At 42.3% G+C, this 17,846-nt stretch overlaps 1 protein-coding gene across 1 annotated transcript in view; it reads left to right on the top strand.

The window, feature by feature from the left end:
• EIF3H (eukaryotic translation initiation factor 3 subunit H) overlaps window positions 1-17,846 on the top strand; it is a 127,652-nt gene that overhangs the window by 23,281 nt on the left and 86,525 nt on the right. Inside the window, exon 2 of the mRNA XM_050941160.1 lies at window positions 3,852-4,008. Coding sequence (XP_050797117.1) covers window positions 3,852-4,008 — 157 coding nt within the window. The remainder of the gene's footprint in view (window positions 1-3,851; window positions 4,009-17,846) is intronic.

The following is a 17,846-nucleotide window of genomic DNA, read 5'->3' as shown; positions in this document are numbered from 1 at the left end:
GCTGTTGGAAAATAGCAATTCCAGTCCTAATAAGCATTTCTTGCTCAATTTTATCCTACTTTTTCTACAGCAAGTTACAATGGATCAGTATATTTGATTTGGGAGAAATGAAGTAACAGCTGCCCAAACTGAGCTTGAGCACTCCTAAGTTTTTAGGTGTTCAAATCTAGAAGGCAGGTGCTGGGAGGGAGAGGGGTCTTGTGGGCTCCGCGGGGGAGCATGGCAGCAATGTGTCTGGCGCTGCACTGAGCCAGACACGCTGGTCTGAGTGGCACAGTAAGGGGGCTGGGGGTTGGAGAAGGGGTGGGGGGTTCCGGGAGGCAGTCAAGAGAAAGGGAGCGGGGAGGGGTTGGATGGGGCAGAGGTTCGAGGGGGCATTCAGGGGACAGGCAGCAGTTGGATAGGCATGGGAGTCCCGGGGTTTATCAGTGGACAGGTAGGGGGTGAGGTCCTGGGGGGAAGTTGAGGACAAGAAGAAGTGAGGCTTAGATAGTGGCTGGGGTCCCAAGGGGCAGTTAGGGGCAGGGGTCTCAGGAGGGGGCAATCGGAGGACAAGGAGCAGTGGCATTTAGATAGGGGGTGGGATCCTGGGGGGCAGTTGGGGCAGGGGTCCGGGGAGGGGGTAATCAGTGGCCGCGGGCTGGGATTCAAAGGGCTCTGGGGTGCCCGCAGCTGTGGGGAGCTTTGAGCCCTTTAAATGCCAGCCGCGGCTGGGATTCAAAGGGCTCTGGGCTGCCAGTCGCTGCGGGGAGCCCTGAGCCCTTTAAATCCCAGCTGCGGCTGGGAATCTCTGCGGGCAGCCCAGAGCCCTTTGACTCCCGGCCGCGGCTGGGATTTAAAGGGCTCTGGGCTCCCCGCGGCTGCCGGCAGCCCAGAGCCCTTTGATTCCCGACCATGGCTGGGATTTAAAGGGCTCTGGGCTCCCTGCCGCTGCAGGCAGTCCACAGTGCTTTGACTCCCGGCGGCGGTGGCGGCTGGGATTTAAAGGGCTCTGGGCTCCCCGTGGCTGCCGGCAGCCCAGAGCCCTTTGATTCCTGGACGCGGCTGGGATTTAAAGGGCTCTGGGCTCCCCGCGCCTGCTGGCAGCCCAGAGCCCTTTGACTCCCGGCCACGGCTGGGATTTAAAGGGCTCTGGGCTCCCCATGGCTGCTGGCAGCCCAGAGCCTTTTGATTCCTTGCCGCGGCCAGGATTCAAAGGGCTCTGGGCTGCCCGCAGAGCACCCTGTGTGGGGGATTTAGAATCCCTCCTGGCTGCACAGTGAGGCTCCGCAGGCCGCATGTTGTGCAGGCCTGTTTTATTGGATCAACTTCTATTTGGGGAGGCGGGGAGAGAGAGAGATGCTTTTGAGCTTACACAGAGCTTTCGAAAGCATGTCTCTCTCTCCAATAAAACATATTACCTCAAGCATCTTGTGTCTTAGTCAGTAGCTAAGGCAGAAAAACATGTTGCAGTCTGAAGTGTGCTAATGGAGTTGAGCTTAGAACATTGCCTCATGCAGGTCTCTTACTAGAATAGCACATTGATGTGCGAGTTCAACATGCATTAGGATACCAGGTTACCACTTGGAGTTCTGGTAGTGTCTAACTTTCTGTATTTCTGCTCAATCAGAAGATGCCAGGGATAGCATTGTTATAGCAGGTGCTCTGTCTATTGTAATGGTGTTTTTATAGACTGATATAGGCTACTGGAAGATAAAATGTGAACAGTTGGCGTCTTTATCAGAAATGCTGCAGTGATATATTGTAATGAAAAATCTTATCAAAAGTTAGTGGGAAGGCCAACAGGGTGCAAGAGAACATAAAAAATTGAAGAGCGAAAATAGAGAAATGTTGGAAATATGACACTTAAAATATTCTGCATAAGTTTAATCATGCAGTAAATAGCATCTTATACTTGCGCCCAATTCAGTCCTATTATTTACAGGTTCTATCACAAGATAGATAGCTCTCCACTGGAAATTTGAACTGTCCCAACAAGCCTATCCTGAAGTACTGCAGCATCCTTACAATTAATGGAGGTGGAGCATTTCTCATGGAACAGTGATAGTTCATGGAAAAAGAAAAAAGCATATTTAGTTTAAAACCCTGATAGATGTGACTGGAGAACAAATGGCATAAGTTAGCTAAAACCATCTGATGTTATCTTTCAGCAAAGCTATTAAATTCTACTTCATTATATGGTAATTTTTTTTCTTTCAAGCTTTCAAAGTAGCCTCATTTTTGGCATTTAAATATGTACCTGCACCTTTGCCCAAAGTGGCTACCTAGACATGGAAATGAAGCACCGGAGATGAAAAGCTTTGTATCCTGTTACTAATCCCGTAAGCTATGCAGTCTCCCACACTGCATTGTGTGTCTTGGTTCACCCTATTTAATATTTACAGCACATTTGTTTGAAGAAACATTTCCCCCTTTTCTTCTTTCACTTCAGCCCTTATTTCCTCCCTTACCCCAAATAAAAAACTTCTTATAAAACTTTGATTCCCCATTTTCCTCTCAAGAAGGGAATATATACTGTGTATTTGCATTCGGTTTTCCTATGCTGTGAATGTTTTTCATTACCACCATGCTGTAGGTAGTGTAAATCATTACAGATGTTTTAAAATGGTTGTCACGAACATAACCTTTTGCTTCATTATTTAGTGTGCAATGAAATATATGTTCCTGCCACGTAAATGTGGACTTGTGTTCATGCAGAATGTTCATTGACTCTGTAAGGGCAGTATTTATGCAAAATCTGTTCTCACACAGTGGTAGAGCAGAAATCCATTGTGGTAGAGCAGAAATCCATTATAGTAGTTGGTTTGCCTACAGACACAAAGATCAATAGTGCTTTGTTAACAGGGCCATCATGCATTTCTAGCTTGCTTTTGCTTCGATGGATTAGACCTTAGACCTCGGTGAAATACAGTCCACTTGAGCTTGACTTAGCATTGTCCTTATTGTCTGTACATGTACGCATCTGTGCCTGTAGCTATTGTTACTCTACACTTGCTTTGTCTTGTTTAAGTGTAATTAACAGCATGAATTGACCCCATAGTTTGTGTCTGAGCTAGTCTCAAATCAGCGGTTGAAAACATATTATAATCTAAAATATCAAGTCTTCATAACATGGGGATACTTTATTGTAGTATTCAGAGTTGGGAGGGATGTGAGAATTGTAATGACAATCCTTTTTTACTAAGTCGTTTACATACTTTCATATCTGCTTTTAAGTGTATTTTATCCCTTGTTTATGCCACTTGGCTTGTCTGTTGTTGGTCTTGAAACTAAATGTTTTTAAGGAACATCTTCAGTGTGTCATATTTCCGTTTCAGTTTTGTAATTGATATTGTTAAAAGTAAACCTTAAAAGCCCTACCTCTGAAAATTTGGGAAATATTTTTCTGCCTTTTTAAAACTGTGCTTCTGACTAGTTTGTGCATAATCATTTTCACTGCTTTTTGATAGTCAGTTGCACTTCCCATCTCCTGCACTGCTTGCCGGGGGCGGGGGCAGCGGTGATTATTTGAATAGTTACTGCCACAAGAGAGCAGCAAATTGATCTTTTGTTTAAAAAAATTTTTTTTCCTACATCTTCAATACTTTAATGGTCTTCAATACTTCCCTTTAATTTACCATGAGATCCAGTCTGCTGGCCTATATTAAATTCAATGAAATGTCTTAGGTAAAGATACAGTGCAACTTTTTTGTATAGCTTCTTGTGTAGGACTTTCTGCTGGCATTTTAAGCCTGTAGTTCATTTGGTCTTCAGCTACCATTTTGGATAACTTACTCAAACAATTTGTTATACGAATTTAAAGACAATACAGAAGAGGCTTTCATATTCTGCTTTTTGTTCTTGATTTTTAGGTTGTGTTAAAGATTATTAAGCATTATCAAGAAGAAGGACAGGGGAATGAGGTGGTCCAGGGAGTGCTGCTGGGACTTGTGGTGGATGACAGGCTTGAAATCACCAACTGCTTTCCATTCCCTCAGCACACAGAAGATGATGCAGACTTTGATGAAGGTAAGACATGCTGTTTGTCTAAACTACGGTATTGGATTTAGAGTCTCTTTGTCGCACAAAAAACGCCAAAGTATACAGACTTCTTTAAAAAAACAAACTCCCCCCTTCAAAAAAACCCTTCACACACAACACCCACCTAACCAAAATGAGAGAGAGAGAGAGAGAGACACACACACACACACACACACACACACACACACACACACACACAACTATGGCTGGAAACTTCACCCACACTTGTTACAAGGTGTTGGTTTTTTTGACTGAAATAAGAAGTTATAATGCATTTCCAGAACTTACACGCACAGCTCCCATCCTGTATATCTGACTTCGGGGCTGTCTACATGGGTAATACACAGGCATAACTACCCAAGTATAGGTTTCAGAGTAGCAGCCGTGTTAGTCTGTATCCGCAAAAAGAACAGGAGTACTTGTGGCACCTTAGAGACTTACAAATTTATTTCAGCATAAGTTTTCATGGGCTACAGCTCACTTCTTCGGATGCTTAGAGTGGAACACACAGACAGGAGATATTTATACATACAGAGAACATGAAAAGGTGGAAGTATGCATACCAACTGGAAGAGTCCAATCAATTGAGATGAGCATTGAGATGAGCTATTGTCAGCAGGAGAAAAAAAAAACCCCAAGTATAATTAGACTGCTATAGTTACACTGGAATAATTCCCCTGTATGGACACTTAAATTCTAGAAAATTCTGGGATAAGTGTCCACATGGAGAGTTATGTCTGTAAATGTAGAGAAGCTCTTATTAAATACTTTTTGGAAGTCTGAAGTGCAAGGGTTTGTAGGTTAAGGGGCATTGTCAATTTGAAGTTTTGACAATTTAAAATGAATTAAAAGAAAAAAAAAGCTTCAAGTGTTCACACCTGCACCTATGTTCCCCCTGCTGATCAGTAATTTTTTTACTATTTGCAGGAGACAGTAACACTGACTACACAAATTAATGTCAAATATATAAAGGAAACTAAAGCAAGTTTGTTTTTTAATCTTTATAATAATATCTTGTTACTTATACTAATTGAAACACTTTCAGTGATTAATTTTAAGTTGATTGTGCCATCCTAACATACGAATTAGGTTTAACAAAACAATATCTTTAAAGTAATCATTCATTTAATGTGAGTGTGGTGGAAATGGTGCTTGTTCTACCTAATTTTGACAACTCAATTTGTGAAAGCAATTGTAACAATCTTAAAATGACTGTAGTTATTTACTCAGCTTACAGTTCAGTGATGTGCTCCTGCCAAGTAGTTTATACCCATAAAATATGCTAGTGAAACTGGCCATGTGATTTTTTTTTTTTGGAGTTTGATAAGTCAGTTGTTCCATCTGCTGTGGACTCAGATAATTCACCATTACATGAGAGCTTTATGAGCAAAAAAAGGGTATATTATTGCAAAAGAATTAAGAAAAAACTGCTATAGAAGTAGCAAGCCCAGTGCAAGTGCCTTTTCAGCTGCTCGCAGAGCACCCTTCTCTTGCCAACATGAAAAGGCACCAAAAAAGCAAGGTACAGGTCCAGCCCATTTGTTTTCCTTCTGATAGGGGTATGCTGAACAGGAAAGTGACCAGGAGCAAGAGCACCAAACTGCCTCCTCCTCTCCTTCCCCGTGTTGCCAGCCACTCAAAAGCATTCCTCTCCTTTCCTATACAGGCATAGGAATCCCAGAAGAGAAGTCTCACTTGCATACCTGCCAACAACCTCAGTGTAAAATACAATACACTGAAAATTTATGTAATCTTGCATTAATTTTCTATATCTTCCATACATTTTGCATAAATTCAGGAAAAAAGAGACCAGCGAAAGGAGAACAAATCTCAGCATTTCATTTCTTTCCTTCCCCAAACAAGACATTTAATACTCCTTCCTTCTCTCACAAACAAAAGGATATCATTCTTTCTCTTCCTCTCGTCCAGAAGGTCTTCAACCCTTCCCTTTCTTTCTTTTGGGATGGGGACAGTGCTGGAAGGGTGAAAGTTGCAGAGCCAGCATGGAGCAGTTTCTGAGTTGGCTCTCAGATGCACACAGGGTTGGAGGACTCTATCAGCAGCTTGCTCTTTGGTTACATGGAGGGATAAGATCTCTGCCTGATGGATAGGCTGAGGCACTAGGCAGATGACGATTTCCCCATAGAGCTGTAGGAAGGTATGAAAGCTGTAGTCTGTGGAGAGAAGTCTGAGTTGGCTGTTCACAGGGTCACGATTCCTCCTCTATCACTTCACAGTATAACCAGGCATGGGCCCTCTGCTAGTACTCTATGCATTACACATATAGCTAATGTGATGCCAATTTTTAAAAAAGGCTTCAGAGGGATCATGACAATTGCAGGCCGGTAAGCCTAACTTCACTACTAGGCAAATTGGTTGAAATTGTAGTAAAGAACAGAATTATCAGCCACACACATGAACACAATTTGTTGGGGAAGAGTCAGCATGTTTTTTGTAAAGGGAAATAATGCTTCACCAATCTACTAGAATTCTTAGAGAGGGATCAACAAGGATGACCCAGTGGCTATAGTTTACTTAAATTTTCAGAGAGCCCTTACCAAAGGTCCCTTACCAAAGGCTCTTAAGCAAAGTAAGCTGTCCTGTGATAAGAGGGGAGGTCCTCTGATGGATCAGTAACTGGTTAAAAGATGGGAAACAAAGGACATGAATAAATGGTCAGTTTTCAGAATGGAGAGTGGTAAATACTGGTATTCCCCAGGGGTCTGTATTTGGACCAGTACTATTCAGCATATTCATAAATGATCTGGGAAAAAAAGGTAAATAATAAGGCAAAATTTTCAGATGACATAAAACTACTCAAGATAGTTAAATCGAAAGCAGACTGTGAAGAGTTAGGGGTTTCACAAACTTGGGTGACTGGAGAACAAAATGGCAGATGAAATTCAGTGTTGATAAATGTAGAGTAATACACACTGGAAAAGATAATCCGCACTATACATATAAAATGATGGGGTCTAAATTAGCTATTACCACTAAAGAAAGAAAGCTTGGAGTCACTGTGGATAGTTCTCTGAAAACATCCATTCAATGTGCAGTGGCAGTCAAAAAAGCTAACAGTGTTGAGAATCATTAGGAAAGGGGCAGATAAGAAGACAGAAAATGTCATATTGCCTCTATATAAATCCATGGTATGCCAACATTTTGAATACTAGATGCAGATCTCATTGCCCCATCTCAAAAAAGATATATTGGAATTGGAAAAGTTTCAGAAAAAGGCAACAAAAATTATTCGGGTTGTGGAATAGCTTTCATATGATGAGAGATTAATAAGACTTGGACTTTTCAGCTCAGATAAGAGATGACTAAAGGGGGGATCTGATAGAGAGCTATAAAATCATGACTTGCGTGGAGAAAGTAAATAAGGAAGTATTTTCTCCTCATAACACAAGAACTAGGGGTCGCCAAATGAAATTAATAGGCAGCAGGTTTAAAACAAAAGGAAGTATTTCTTCACACAACTCTGTCAACCTATGGAACTCTTTGCCAGAGGATGTTGAGAAGGCCAAGACTATAACAAAAAAGCACTAGATACATTCATGGGGGACTGGTCCATCAATGGCTATTAGCCAGGATGGGCAGGGATGGTGTCCCTAGCCTCTGTTTGCCAGAAGTTGGGAATGGGCAACAGGGGATGAATCATGATGATTACTTGTTCTGTTCATTTCCTCTGAAACACCTGGCATTGGCCACTGTCAGAAGACAGGGTACTGGGCTAGATGGACTAGTATGTCCATTCTTGTGTTCTTATTATGACCATGAGCTGGTGGAGTTCGCCAACTGTAGTTTTCAGGTTTACCATGACCATCAGTGAAAGAAGAAAAAGTTCCAGAAGTTGATGATGTTGCCATTGGTCATTGAGTACTATGTAAAAAAACATACATTTTTCCAAACTGATTGCAACTTATCATGTTGGGTACATGGGATCATCACATCTGTAGGATGAAGTTTACTTAGAGGAAGGTGAAATACAAGTAGAGGAAGCGTTGCTTGATCTACAGGAGAAAGTGGTGCAATGCCTACCTTTAAAGAGCCAGAACTCCCTTGATATCTAAAACTGCACAGATTTGAGGCTGAAATAAGAGACTGGTAGAGCTGGGACCTAGGGATCCCATTCTAAAATAATGCAAAGAATACTTCTCTGTGTGCAAAATCCTGTGGGCAAGGAATTGATTGAGAGCGGTCTTGAGCCAGGAGTCTAAGTTAGACTCTTGTTAGTTTCTGAATGGTAGGTTTGAAATACAGAAATGTTGAAAGATGTTGAGGTCATTATATATATTGCTTCCTTGGTTGCCAATAACATCTTGTATTAATAAAAAATTAATAAAACATGTAATTGCCTTGTGTATTTTCTGTTTACTTAAGCAGAAAGAAATATAAAAAGTAATAAAACTGGAGCAGCTAGTGTTACTTTATTTTATAATCAGTTCCCTTTCTAGTTCTGTTGTACTAGAACGGGGCTGTTCGCGTTAATAATGCTGCAGAAAACATTCAAGATTAAAGTTTAATTTGAATTTTTTTTTAATCTTGAACATATTTCTATTCAAATGGGGTGTTTTAAACCTGTTTTTTGTGAAGCTTAATTTGGGGTCTCAATTGAGTTACTAGCCATTTTGCAAATATACTTTCTCTTTGTTGTGTGTGTTCAGCTGTTAAAATTTATCTGGAAGTAAGAGTTTACTGTCAACTTCAGTGGGAATCACTGAACAGTGAAATTCTTGCTAAAGGCACTTGAAATTTTTTCAAGAGTGCAAGGAAATCTGTATTTGAATATTTTGTTTCCTAAAAGATGTAGAAGAAAATTAGTGTTACTTTCCAGTAGATGCTACTGTAAATCTGAAATGATTCTCTACAGATTGTTTGCTCAGACTTGTGAAGTTCAAGGAAGTAAACATCCTCACCCTGATAACAAATGTCTGAGAGCCCTGGTGTGAGATATTCACCATATCCAAAGAGGGTAGAGCTCTTTAGTGGCTATGTATTGGAAAAAGCAGGAGATTGTAAGTTTAGTACAGAAAATAGGGCTTTTGTTTGGGGGAAAAATTTCTCTAAAAGATTAAAAAAATGTGGGGACTTTTCCTGAAATCACCCACTGAGGAGCTTGTGGACTTGCTTCATCACACAACTTTTTTGGAGACGAATATCTAACAAGCTGTGTGTTCTAGAAAGTTAAAGGTGAGGCTTAGTTGATGGCATGTGAATTAGATGAAGGAAAATCCATTGGATGGGGTGTAATGTTGAGAACTCCAGACTGTAGTTGCTTGGAAGAGGACTTTTTGAAAGTTCTGGAGCCATATTGTTGGCCGTGAAGTACAGTTACAGTGAATTTAGTTCATATGCTCTTTGGCAGTGGTTCTCAACCAGAGACCTGGAGCCCCCGGGGGGGGTGCTGTGAGCTGATTTCTTGGGGTCTTCCAAGCAGGGCCAGCGTTATACTCACTGGGGCCCAGGGCAAAGTCAAAGACCCACCGCATGGGACTGAAGAGCAGAACCCTGAGCCCACCACCTGGGACTGAAGCCAAAGCCTGAGCAACCTAGCTTTGCGGGGCCCTGTGGCTTGTGGCCCCAGGCAGCTGCCTTGCTTGGTGTCCCATAACACTGGCCCTGGCTCTTATATGCAGAAAACCAGTTGTTGTGGCATAAGTGGGCTGTGGAGTTTTTATGTCCTGTTGTGGGGTGGGAGGAGAGGGAGAGGGCTCAGAAAGAAAAAGGTTGAGAACCCCTGCTCTTTGGTATTATACCACACCAGGATGGATCGATTTAAATCAGCAAGCACGAAACCTAGATTTTAAATAATCTATTTTAATCTTTGTCATGGTATAGTTCCCCACTCTGAACCTTAGCATCCAAAAGATGGGGTACCAGCATGAATTCCTCTAAGCTCAATTACCAGCTTAGTACTTGTTGCGCTGCCACCAACCAGGAATTCCAGTGCCTGGTACACTCTGGTCACCCCAAAACCTTGCCCGGGGACCCCCAAGACCCAGTCCCTCTGGATCTTAACACAAGGAAAGTAAACCCTTTCCCTCACCGTTGCCTCTCCCAGGCTTCCCCTCCCTGGGTTACCCTAGAAGATTACTGTGATTCAAACTCCATGAATCTAAAAACAGAGAGGAAAATTCACCTTCCCCCCTCCTTCTCTCTTCCCCTCCCAGACTCTCCCTGAGAGAGAAAGTAATCCTAACACAGAGAGAAAATTAACCTTTCTCTGCCCCTTCCCTCCTTTCTCGCCACCAATTGCCTGGTGAATCCAGACCCAGTCCCCTGGGGTCTCACACCAGAAAAAAAAAACAATCAGGTTGTTAAACAAGAAAAGCTTTTAATTAAAGAAAGAAAAAACAGTAAAAATTATCTTTGTAAATTTAAAATGGAATAGGTACAGGGTCTTTCAGTTATAGACACTGGGAATACCCTCCCAGCCTAAGTATATAAGTACAAATTAAAATCCTTTCAGCAAAATACAAATTTGAACTCCTCCCAGCCAAATACACATTTGCAAATAAAGAAAACAAACATAAGCCTAACTCACCTTATCACCTAGTACTCACTATTTTGAATTTATAAGAACCTGTATCAGGGAGATTGGAGAGAAACATGGTTGCACGTCTGGTCCCTCTGAGCCCCCAGAGTGAACAACAACCAAAAACTAACAGCACACACACAAACTTCCCTCCCTCAAGATTTGAAAGTATCCTGTCCCCTGATTGGTCCTCTGGTCAGGTGACAGCCAGGCTCACTGAACTTGTTAACCCTTTACAGACAAAAGAGACATGAAGTACTTTTGTTCTATTAACCCTTAACTATCTGTTTATGACAATCTTGTTTTGCATTTGTTTTCTTTATGTTCCTAAAGAAAGGTTGACTTTCATTGTTTGGTAACCCATACAACGTATTAATTGGCAACTAAATACAGCTGTGGCACACTAAACTTGACATGTTTTGCTAACCAAGAGGATACAATATGTATATTAAGCTTATATTTGCTTAAATAAATTTATTCAGATTCTTAAGTTTAACATTTTTTTGTTAGAATATAATGAATTAAGAATTTAATTTTCTTTCAAACTATTTGGAAATTGGAATCCCATTAAAATGCACGAAAATAGCTTTTTAAAATGTTTGTTTTATTTAAAACTGTCCTTAATGTGCAGGATACATAAGGAAAAACAGTTGATTTATCAAAAATGTTTTACATTTAAATCAGATAAAATAAAGGAAATACCTGTAGTTAATAGAACTGACTGTTTCTGGTCATCAAGTGCCTCAAGATTTTAGAACAAGTAGGTTCCATCCTCACGCCTAATTGTTCATGTTTTGGAGGAAGAAAATAAGCTTTCTTGCTTTTTCAACTCTCAGTCGGTTTCTTAACTTGAATGGTCTAATCATTGAACCAAACTAGTTGAACACACTGAAATGAAGAAGGTATAAGCCTCCTTGCAGGTGCACAGAGACTATCATCAAAGAGTGTTTAGCACTTAAGAAGCTAGGACCACAGTTTGCTGAACTAGTGTCTTCCATCAGTGCAATAATGGAACTTTTAAAAACATGTTGCTTAATATTTTTGTTAATTTAATTTAAATGATTTTAATAGATTCGGCCTTAACATATATTGGCATAATTTCACATATAATTTTAATAGGTTCATTTTTACCTTTTTTTAAAAAAAATCTCTTTATATCAACCCCACACAACACTGTTCAAAACTACTGAAGTTGCTGCTCACAACACAGATCTTTCACTTTCGAAAGATACCATCAGTTGAATGAGTTGAATCTATCTAAAACAATCTATTCAGACCTCTTTGAGACACAGTTCAACTGATTGTTGATTCAGACACTCAGCGGGTGAAGTTGCTGAGTCTTTGTGTGCCTTTTCAAGGGAAACTTTCAGTTTTGAGATGCAAGAGAATACCTTTTAAGCCCTATCTGGGCTAAAGTCTACTTCCCTTTGCAATTAGAGGCTACAGAAAAGGTGTTTTCTTCATCTTTCTTTTAGATCACACTTTAGACATACCTGTTCCTCTGGGAGAACGCTGTTTTTCTTAACTGTAAATGGTATTTCTGAGGGGTAAGTGAAGTCTAGTTCCTTGCACTTAGTTGTTCTGCTGTTCACTTAGTGGAGCTTTTTTTGCACTATATTGAATAAAATATATTTTCCTTTTATAGACTACCACTTCTACTAGTGGAGTATACAGTTTTGGGGAACGTTATGCTCTTTACGTTTTCGTGAAAGGCCTTTCTGAAACATTTATTTCAACCAGATGTGCCTTGCTTCTTCTCCTGGCATTGAAGATACACTCCATTGTGTTAAGTGCTATAGTAATCATGCCTGTGGAAGCTGTGTGCTTGAGACAGAATGACACAATGGTCAAAAATGCTGGGATTTGGAGTCCCTTTCTCTGTTTAATTACATGGGTTTTCACTAGATTGACCTTGTTTATTCAAAAAATTCCATTAACAGGTAAAATATGATGCTTTTGTTTTTCCATCTGTAAAATTTTTGATGATGCTTTGGCTTCCTCGCACGGGTTGTGAAGATGAGTTATATTAAAAAAGTGCTTGGAATACTGTATGATGCTCTAGAGCAGTGCTTCTCAAGCTATCTGATTTGGGGGACCAGCAATTTTTTTTCCCCATGTGCCAGGGACCGGTGCCATATTATTATCCTATTCGATGCTCTTATGAGGAAACTCGCTGCGGACTGGCAGCCGATGGCTCACGGACCGCGGACCACCATTCTGTGAAGCACTGATCTAGAACACCATCGGGAGAGCGGCTGACTGGACGGGTCTCCATTTTAACGCCAAGAAGTGCGCGTCCCTCCACGTCGACGGGAGCAAGAGAGACTTGGTGCTGACGACAGAGTTCCAGATCCAGGGCGAGTCCGTCGTTCCCCTGGCAGAAGGGCAGACGTACCAGCACCTCGGCACGCCGACGGGCGTCCGTGTCTGGCAGACCCCTGAGGACACCATCCGGGAGATCCTACAGGATGCTGCCAAGATCGACGCATCCCTGCTGGCGCCGTGGCAGAAGATTAACGCCCTCAACACTTTTTTGATCCCCTGCATCGCCTTCGTCTTGAGAGGTTCCGCCATGGCAAAGGTGCCCCTCAAGAGGGCAGACAACACCATCCGGCAGCTGGTCAAAAAGTGGCTGTCCCTGCCCCAGAGAGCCAGCAACGAGCTCATATACATTGCCCACAGGCACGGTGGTGCCAACGTCCCCCGCATGGGTGACCTCTGTGACACTGTGGTCGTCACGCACGCCTTCCGTCTCCTGACGTGCCCGGACGCCCTGGTAAAGAATGTCACGGCGACCACCCTGTGCACTGTCATTGAGAAGCAAATTGGCAGGCCTCCCTCTGGCCAGGATGTAGCCACTTTCCTGAGCAGCTCCCTGGATGGCGAATTTGCCCGGGACGGGGGCGACATCGCCTCGCTGTGGTCCCGCGCCCGCAATGCCACGTGCCAGCTAGGAAAGAGACTGGGTTGCCGCTGGGTATGGCGCGAGGAACGGCAGGAGCTGGGAGTCCTGGTGCTGTGGATCGAGACAGAGGGCAACACCATCGTCAGCCCCGGAGCCAGAGGCATGCTGGAGAAGTCACTGAAGGCTGCCGTCCATGCGCTTTATGTGGACACCCTGAGGAAAAAACCCAACCAGGGCAAGGCCTTTGAGATGACCAGCAAGTGGGACTCCAGCAACCACTTTCTCCCCATGGGCAGCTTCACCCGTTTCGCTGACTGGCAGTTCATATACCGCTCCCGACTGAACTGCGTCCCGCTCAATGGAGCCGTCCACCACAGGAACCGTGACAAGCGCTGCAGGAAGTGCGGGTATGCCATGGAGACATTGCCTCATGTCCTGTGCAGCTGCAAGCCCCACGCCAGAGCCTGGCAGCTGTGCCACAACGCCATCCAAGACCGACTGGTGAAGGCCATCGCCACACACCTGGGTGAGATCGCAGTCAACCGCACCATCCCCGACACCGACAGCCTGCTGCGCCCGGACATCATCGTCATGGACGAGGAGTGGAAAAAGATCATCCTCGTCGACGTGACGATCCCATTCGAGAACAGGACCCCAGCATTCCGCAAAGCTCGAGCCCGTAAACTCGAAAAATACGCCCTCTTGGCTGTCACCCTGCGGACAAAGGGCTACGAGGTTTACGCCGACGCCTTGATCGTTGGGGCGCTGGGTGCCTGGAATCCCTATAATGAACGTGTACTTAGGGCCTGTGGGGTGGGCCGTCGCTATGCGCGGCTCATGAGACGTTTGATGGTCTCGGACACTATTCGATGGTCTAGGGACATTTACACAGAGCACATCACCGGCCACCACCAATACCAGGAGTGAGCCGGTGTGGCTTCGTGCACCCCGGGAGGGGGAGGAGACCTATAAACCTCCCCTACTGAACTATATCCCCTGAGCCCTGAACTCACCAAACTGGATTCCACCATGTGAGGGTCATCCTGTCCCCATTACCCGGCTTCTTACTTATACCCATGACTGCGTGTAACCCATTGTATGAGCGATGTACCCTCACTGCTTCCTTACTGTATCTTGATCCCACCCACCATACACCCTGCATTGGGGACATTGCAGACTGTATATATTATGTGCTAAACAATATCCAAATACCAGCGTCCCCCTATACTCTGTATGTTACCCCCGATGACCAATAACTGACGCTTCAAACTCTGTGTATCATCTTTTATTTAAATATTCTCTAATAAACTTTTAAATCTGGTGCTCTGGGATGTGTGAAAATTCCCAAAGTGTACCCTTCACTTTGTGGCTTAACTGTGTTGGATTGTCTGTACTGTATTAAATCGGGGGGAAAGGTTTTAATAGGGCAGAGACCTGCTCATTCAAATAATTGGCAAGCTAGCTGCCACTTCTCTTGAGGGAGCTAATGCTCAGCACTTGTTGCTGCAAATTTTCCTGTTTGCAAACTTCTTGTTAATGCCATTTCTGTTCCACTGGTGTTAATGCTGGGAGAGTCCTGTTGTAGACAGAGTTCCATATACTGCCAGAGTTCTAAGCACTGTCGCTGTTCAGGTTCTGTCCAGGGCTAGGTATTTGTGATGGGAGGGATTGCTCAGTGGTTTGAGCATTGACCTATTAACCCAGCATTGTGAGCTCAATCCTTGAGGGGGTCATTTGGGGAACTGGGATAAAAATCTGAGGATTGGTCCTGCTTTGAGCGAGGGGGATGGACTAGATGACCTCCTGAGGTCCCTTCCAACCCTAATATTCTATGATTTTATGACCTTGGTAATGATGGACCGATTAAGTCTATCAGTCAATTTTATCTTTTTCCCTATCTATGATCAAGTTGGTGTGGGATTCTGCTATCCTCTGAGGAATATTTTTTTTTTTGTCTTTTTTGGAATTAGACCTTGCAGATTTCGGGTCTCACTTAAATTTGCCCCACCTGCCTATTTGTTGTTCTTGGCCTTAAGTAAACTTAAATAGGCACAACCATTTAAACAGTTTTCAGAGGAAGAAAGTTACTCTGGATTTCCTGCTTCTCTTCAATATTTCTTGCTTCCCCAAATGTGTCGCCACAATTTGCTTCCTTTCTACGGAGCACTGGAGACTTCAATTTCTTAATAAATCCATTGGTGGTTGGCCATAGGGGGTTGCTTGGCCGGGACCAGTTAGGGTAATTCAATTTAGCATCCTTTTAACTACCAAATCTCTCTCCAAAAAGGGTATTTGATTATGTTTGAACTAATGGTTTTAAATCAGTTTCTTATCTTTTCCTCTATGACAAGATGGTCTAGGGTGTAACGTTCTCTTCTGTTCTGTTTTTGGTTCAGGAAGCCTTAGAACACCTGTGTAGGTCTGTGGCTGTTCACTAGTAGGAAATTGGTAATCTGAAGGGTGAACAAAAAATGTGACTTTTCTTGTGGAAAAAATAAGAAAAAGGGGATTTTTTATTTAAATTAGATGTTTTTAATTTTAAGTTTTTTTTCTTTTTCAAAGTAAACCTATTTATCAAATATATCATTCACCATTTTCTAACATACTAAAATGTACAATTAATAAGAATATGAAAATATTAAACTATATAATTTCTTACATATATATAGTTATAGTGTACCAAACTAGGCAGCAAAAAGATGTGCCAAAAGGCTCTGTTTAACTGTAAATCAACATGTTTTAATGCTCTATAACCAGTGAGAATGCATCTTTATTTAGAAAATAACTAAAGTACCAATGGAAAAACATTGATTAAAATTGATGATATAAATCAAGGCTTTCCACTTTCTTCTTTATTTAAATCAGTTCAGCCTGGTAATTTGGAAGCATGTAAATGGCTTCTAGGGATCTGGCTTTTTGAGAGGCAAATTGGGGGAGCGACGGTGAATTTCACTAGACTCCCTCCTCTCTGAGGTTAAACAGAGTCCCCTCCCACTTGCCCCACAAAGAGCACGATGCCTAAGAGCCACTTACATGTTCCAAAATTATCAGGCTGGAGCAATTTAGTAGTCACATCCAGCTTTTTTCCATGCCCCCACCTAGTCGTCTTTCTATTTCATTAGTCTGCTTATTACTATAGTAGTTGAGTGCCTCAGTTATTAATGGATTTTATTCTCTCAGCATGTCTGAGAGGTAAGGAAGGATTTATCCATGTTAAACGTTGCAGCTGAGTTACAGGGTGGATTTAAGTATCTTGCACAGGAGGTGTGTGGCTGAACCAGGAAAGAAACTCACATCTCCCAACTCCCAGTTCAGTATTTTACTCACAAGACCATACTTGGTCCCATTGGAAACATACTTGTTCTGTGTGGGAATTGCTAGTTTATATCTCATCAGTCATGAATCTGTGCTCTGCGGGTGCAGAAATAACTTTACCCTGACTGAATTTCTGCATTTAGGTACAACGGTTAACCAAAATAGCTGCCTTTAATTGCTCAGTGCTTCCTGTCATTCAAAGAGGAAGGAACATCTGCAATTGAGAAGCAAAAATCCAATTATAGTAAAATAATTGTATCTACTGTCTCCACTCCACTTGCCCCCAATTAAGCGGAACTCCCTCTGATCTGAACCACAGTTCTATCTCCTGCTGAAAATCCACACTTTTTAAATGTGTCCACAATATTTTGGTGAACAAGGCTGTGTTGGATCATGTACGCATATTTCTGTGTTCACACATCAATTTGCTAGTTACAGGTAGTTGGCAAGAGTGCATCAGGTAGTGATGTGGCCATGTTTAAGCTACTTTTAATACATTCTGCATTGCACACCTAAAGAATTCTAAATTGTAGATAAGATGCAGTTGACAAAAAAAAATCTTGAGAAGTAGACAGTTTATCATCAAATCTTTCAGAGGCTTGTTCAGGACTCCTTCACAAACTGTTCTAATGGTTGTAATAGAAAGGGGGTCTGCTTCTTTTGACAGTTGGACCTCTAAGTCCTTTGCATACTTGTTTGTTTCTTTGTTGACTATCAGAAATGGTTTTTAAGATGGTTTTTATGCCCTAGAATGTATAGAAATGTTGGTATCAAAATTTGCTCCATCTGTCCATAATGAGTTGTGTAACACATTTGAGTAAAGATCTTTTGCATGCTTCTGATCCCACCCCTGTTGCCCAGTGCTTTGCACAATAATCTGTGAATTCTGAATCTGGTTCCTGAGAGGAACCAAATATTGATACATAATGGTCACACAACTGCAGGCATGCATTTGTTCACCAAAGTTGCATGTGTACTGCATGATAGCTTTTCTGGCTAGTACTTCCAAGAAATGTGTCCTTTTATTATTCCATATCAGTCAATGGCAACATTCCTTTAAAAAGGGTT

Source organism: Gopherus flavomarginatus, chromosome 2, assembly GCF_025201925.1.
Source record: "Gopherus flavomarginatus isolate rGopFla2 chromosome 2, rGopFla2.mat.asm, whole genome shotgun sequence".
Lineage (NCBI taxonomy): Eukaryota > Metazoa > Chordata > Testudines > Testudinidae > Gopherus > Gopherus flavomarginatus.
The sequence above is the reverse complement of the archived record's forward strand: the minus strand, read 5'-3'. Positions and strand labels throughout refer to the sequence as shown.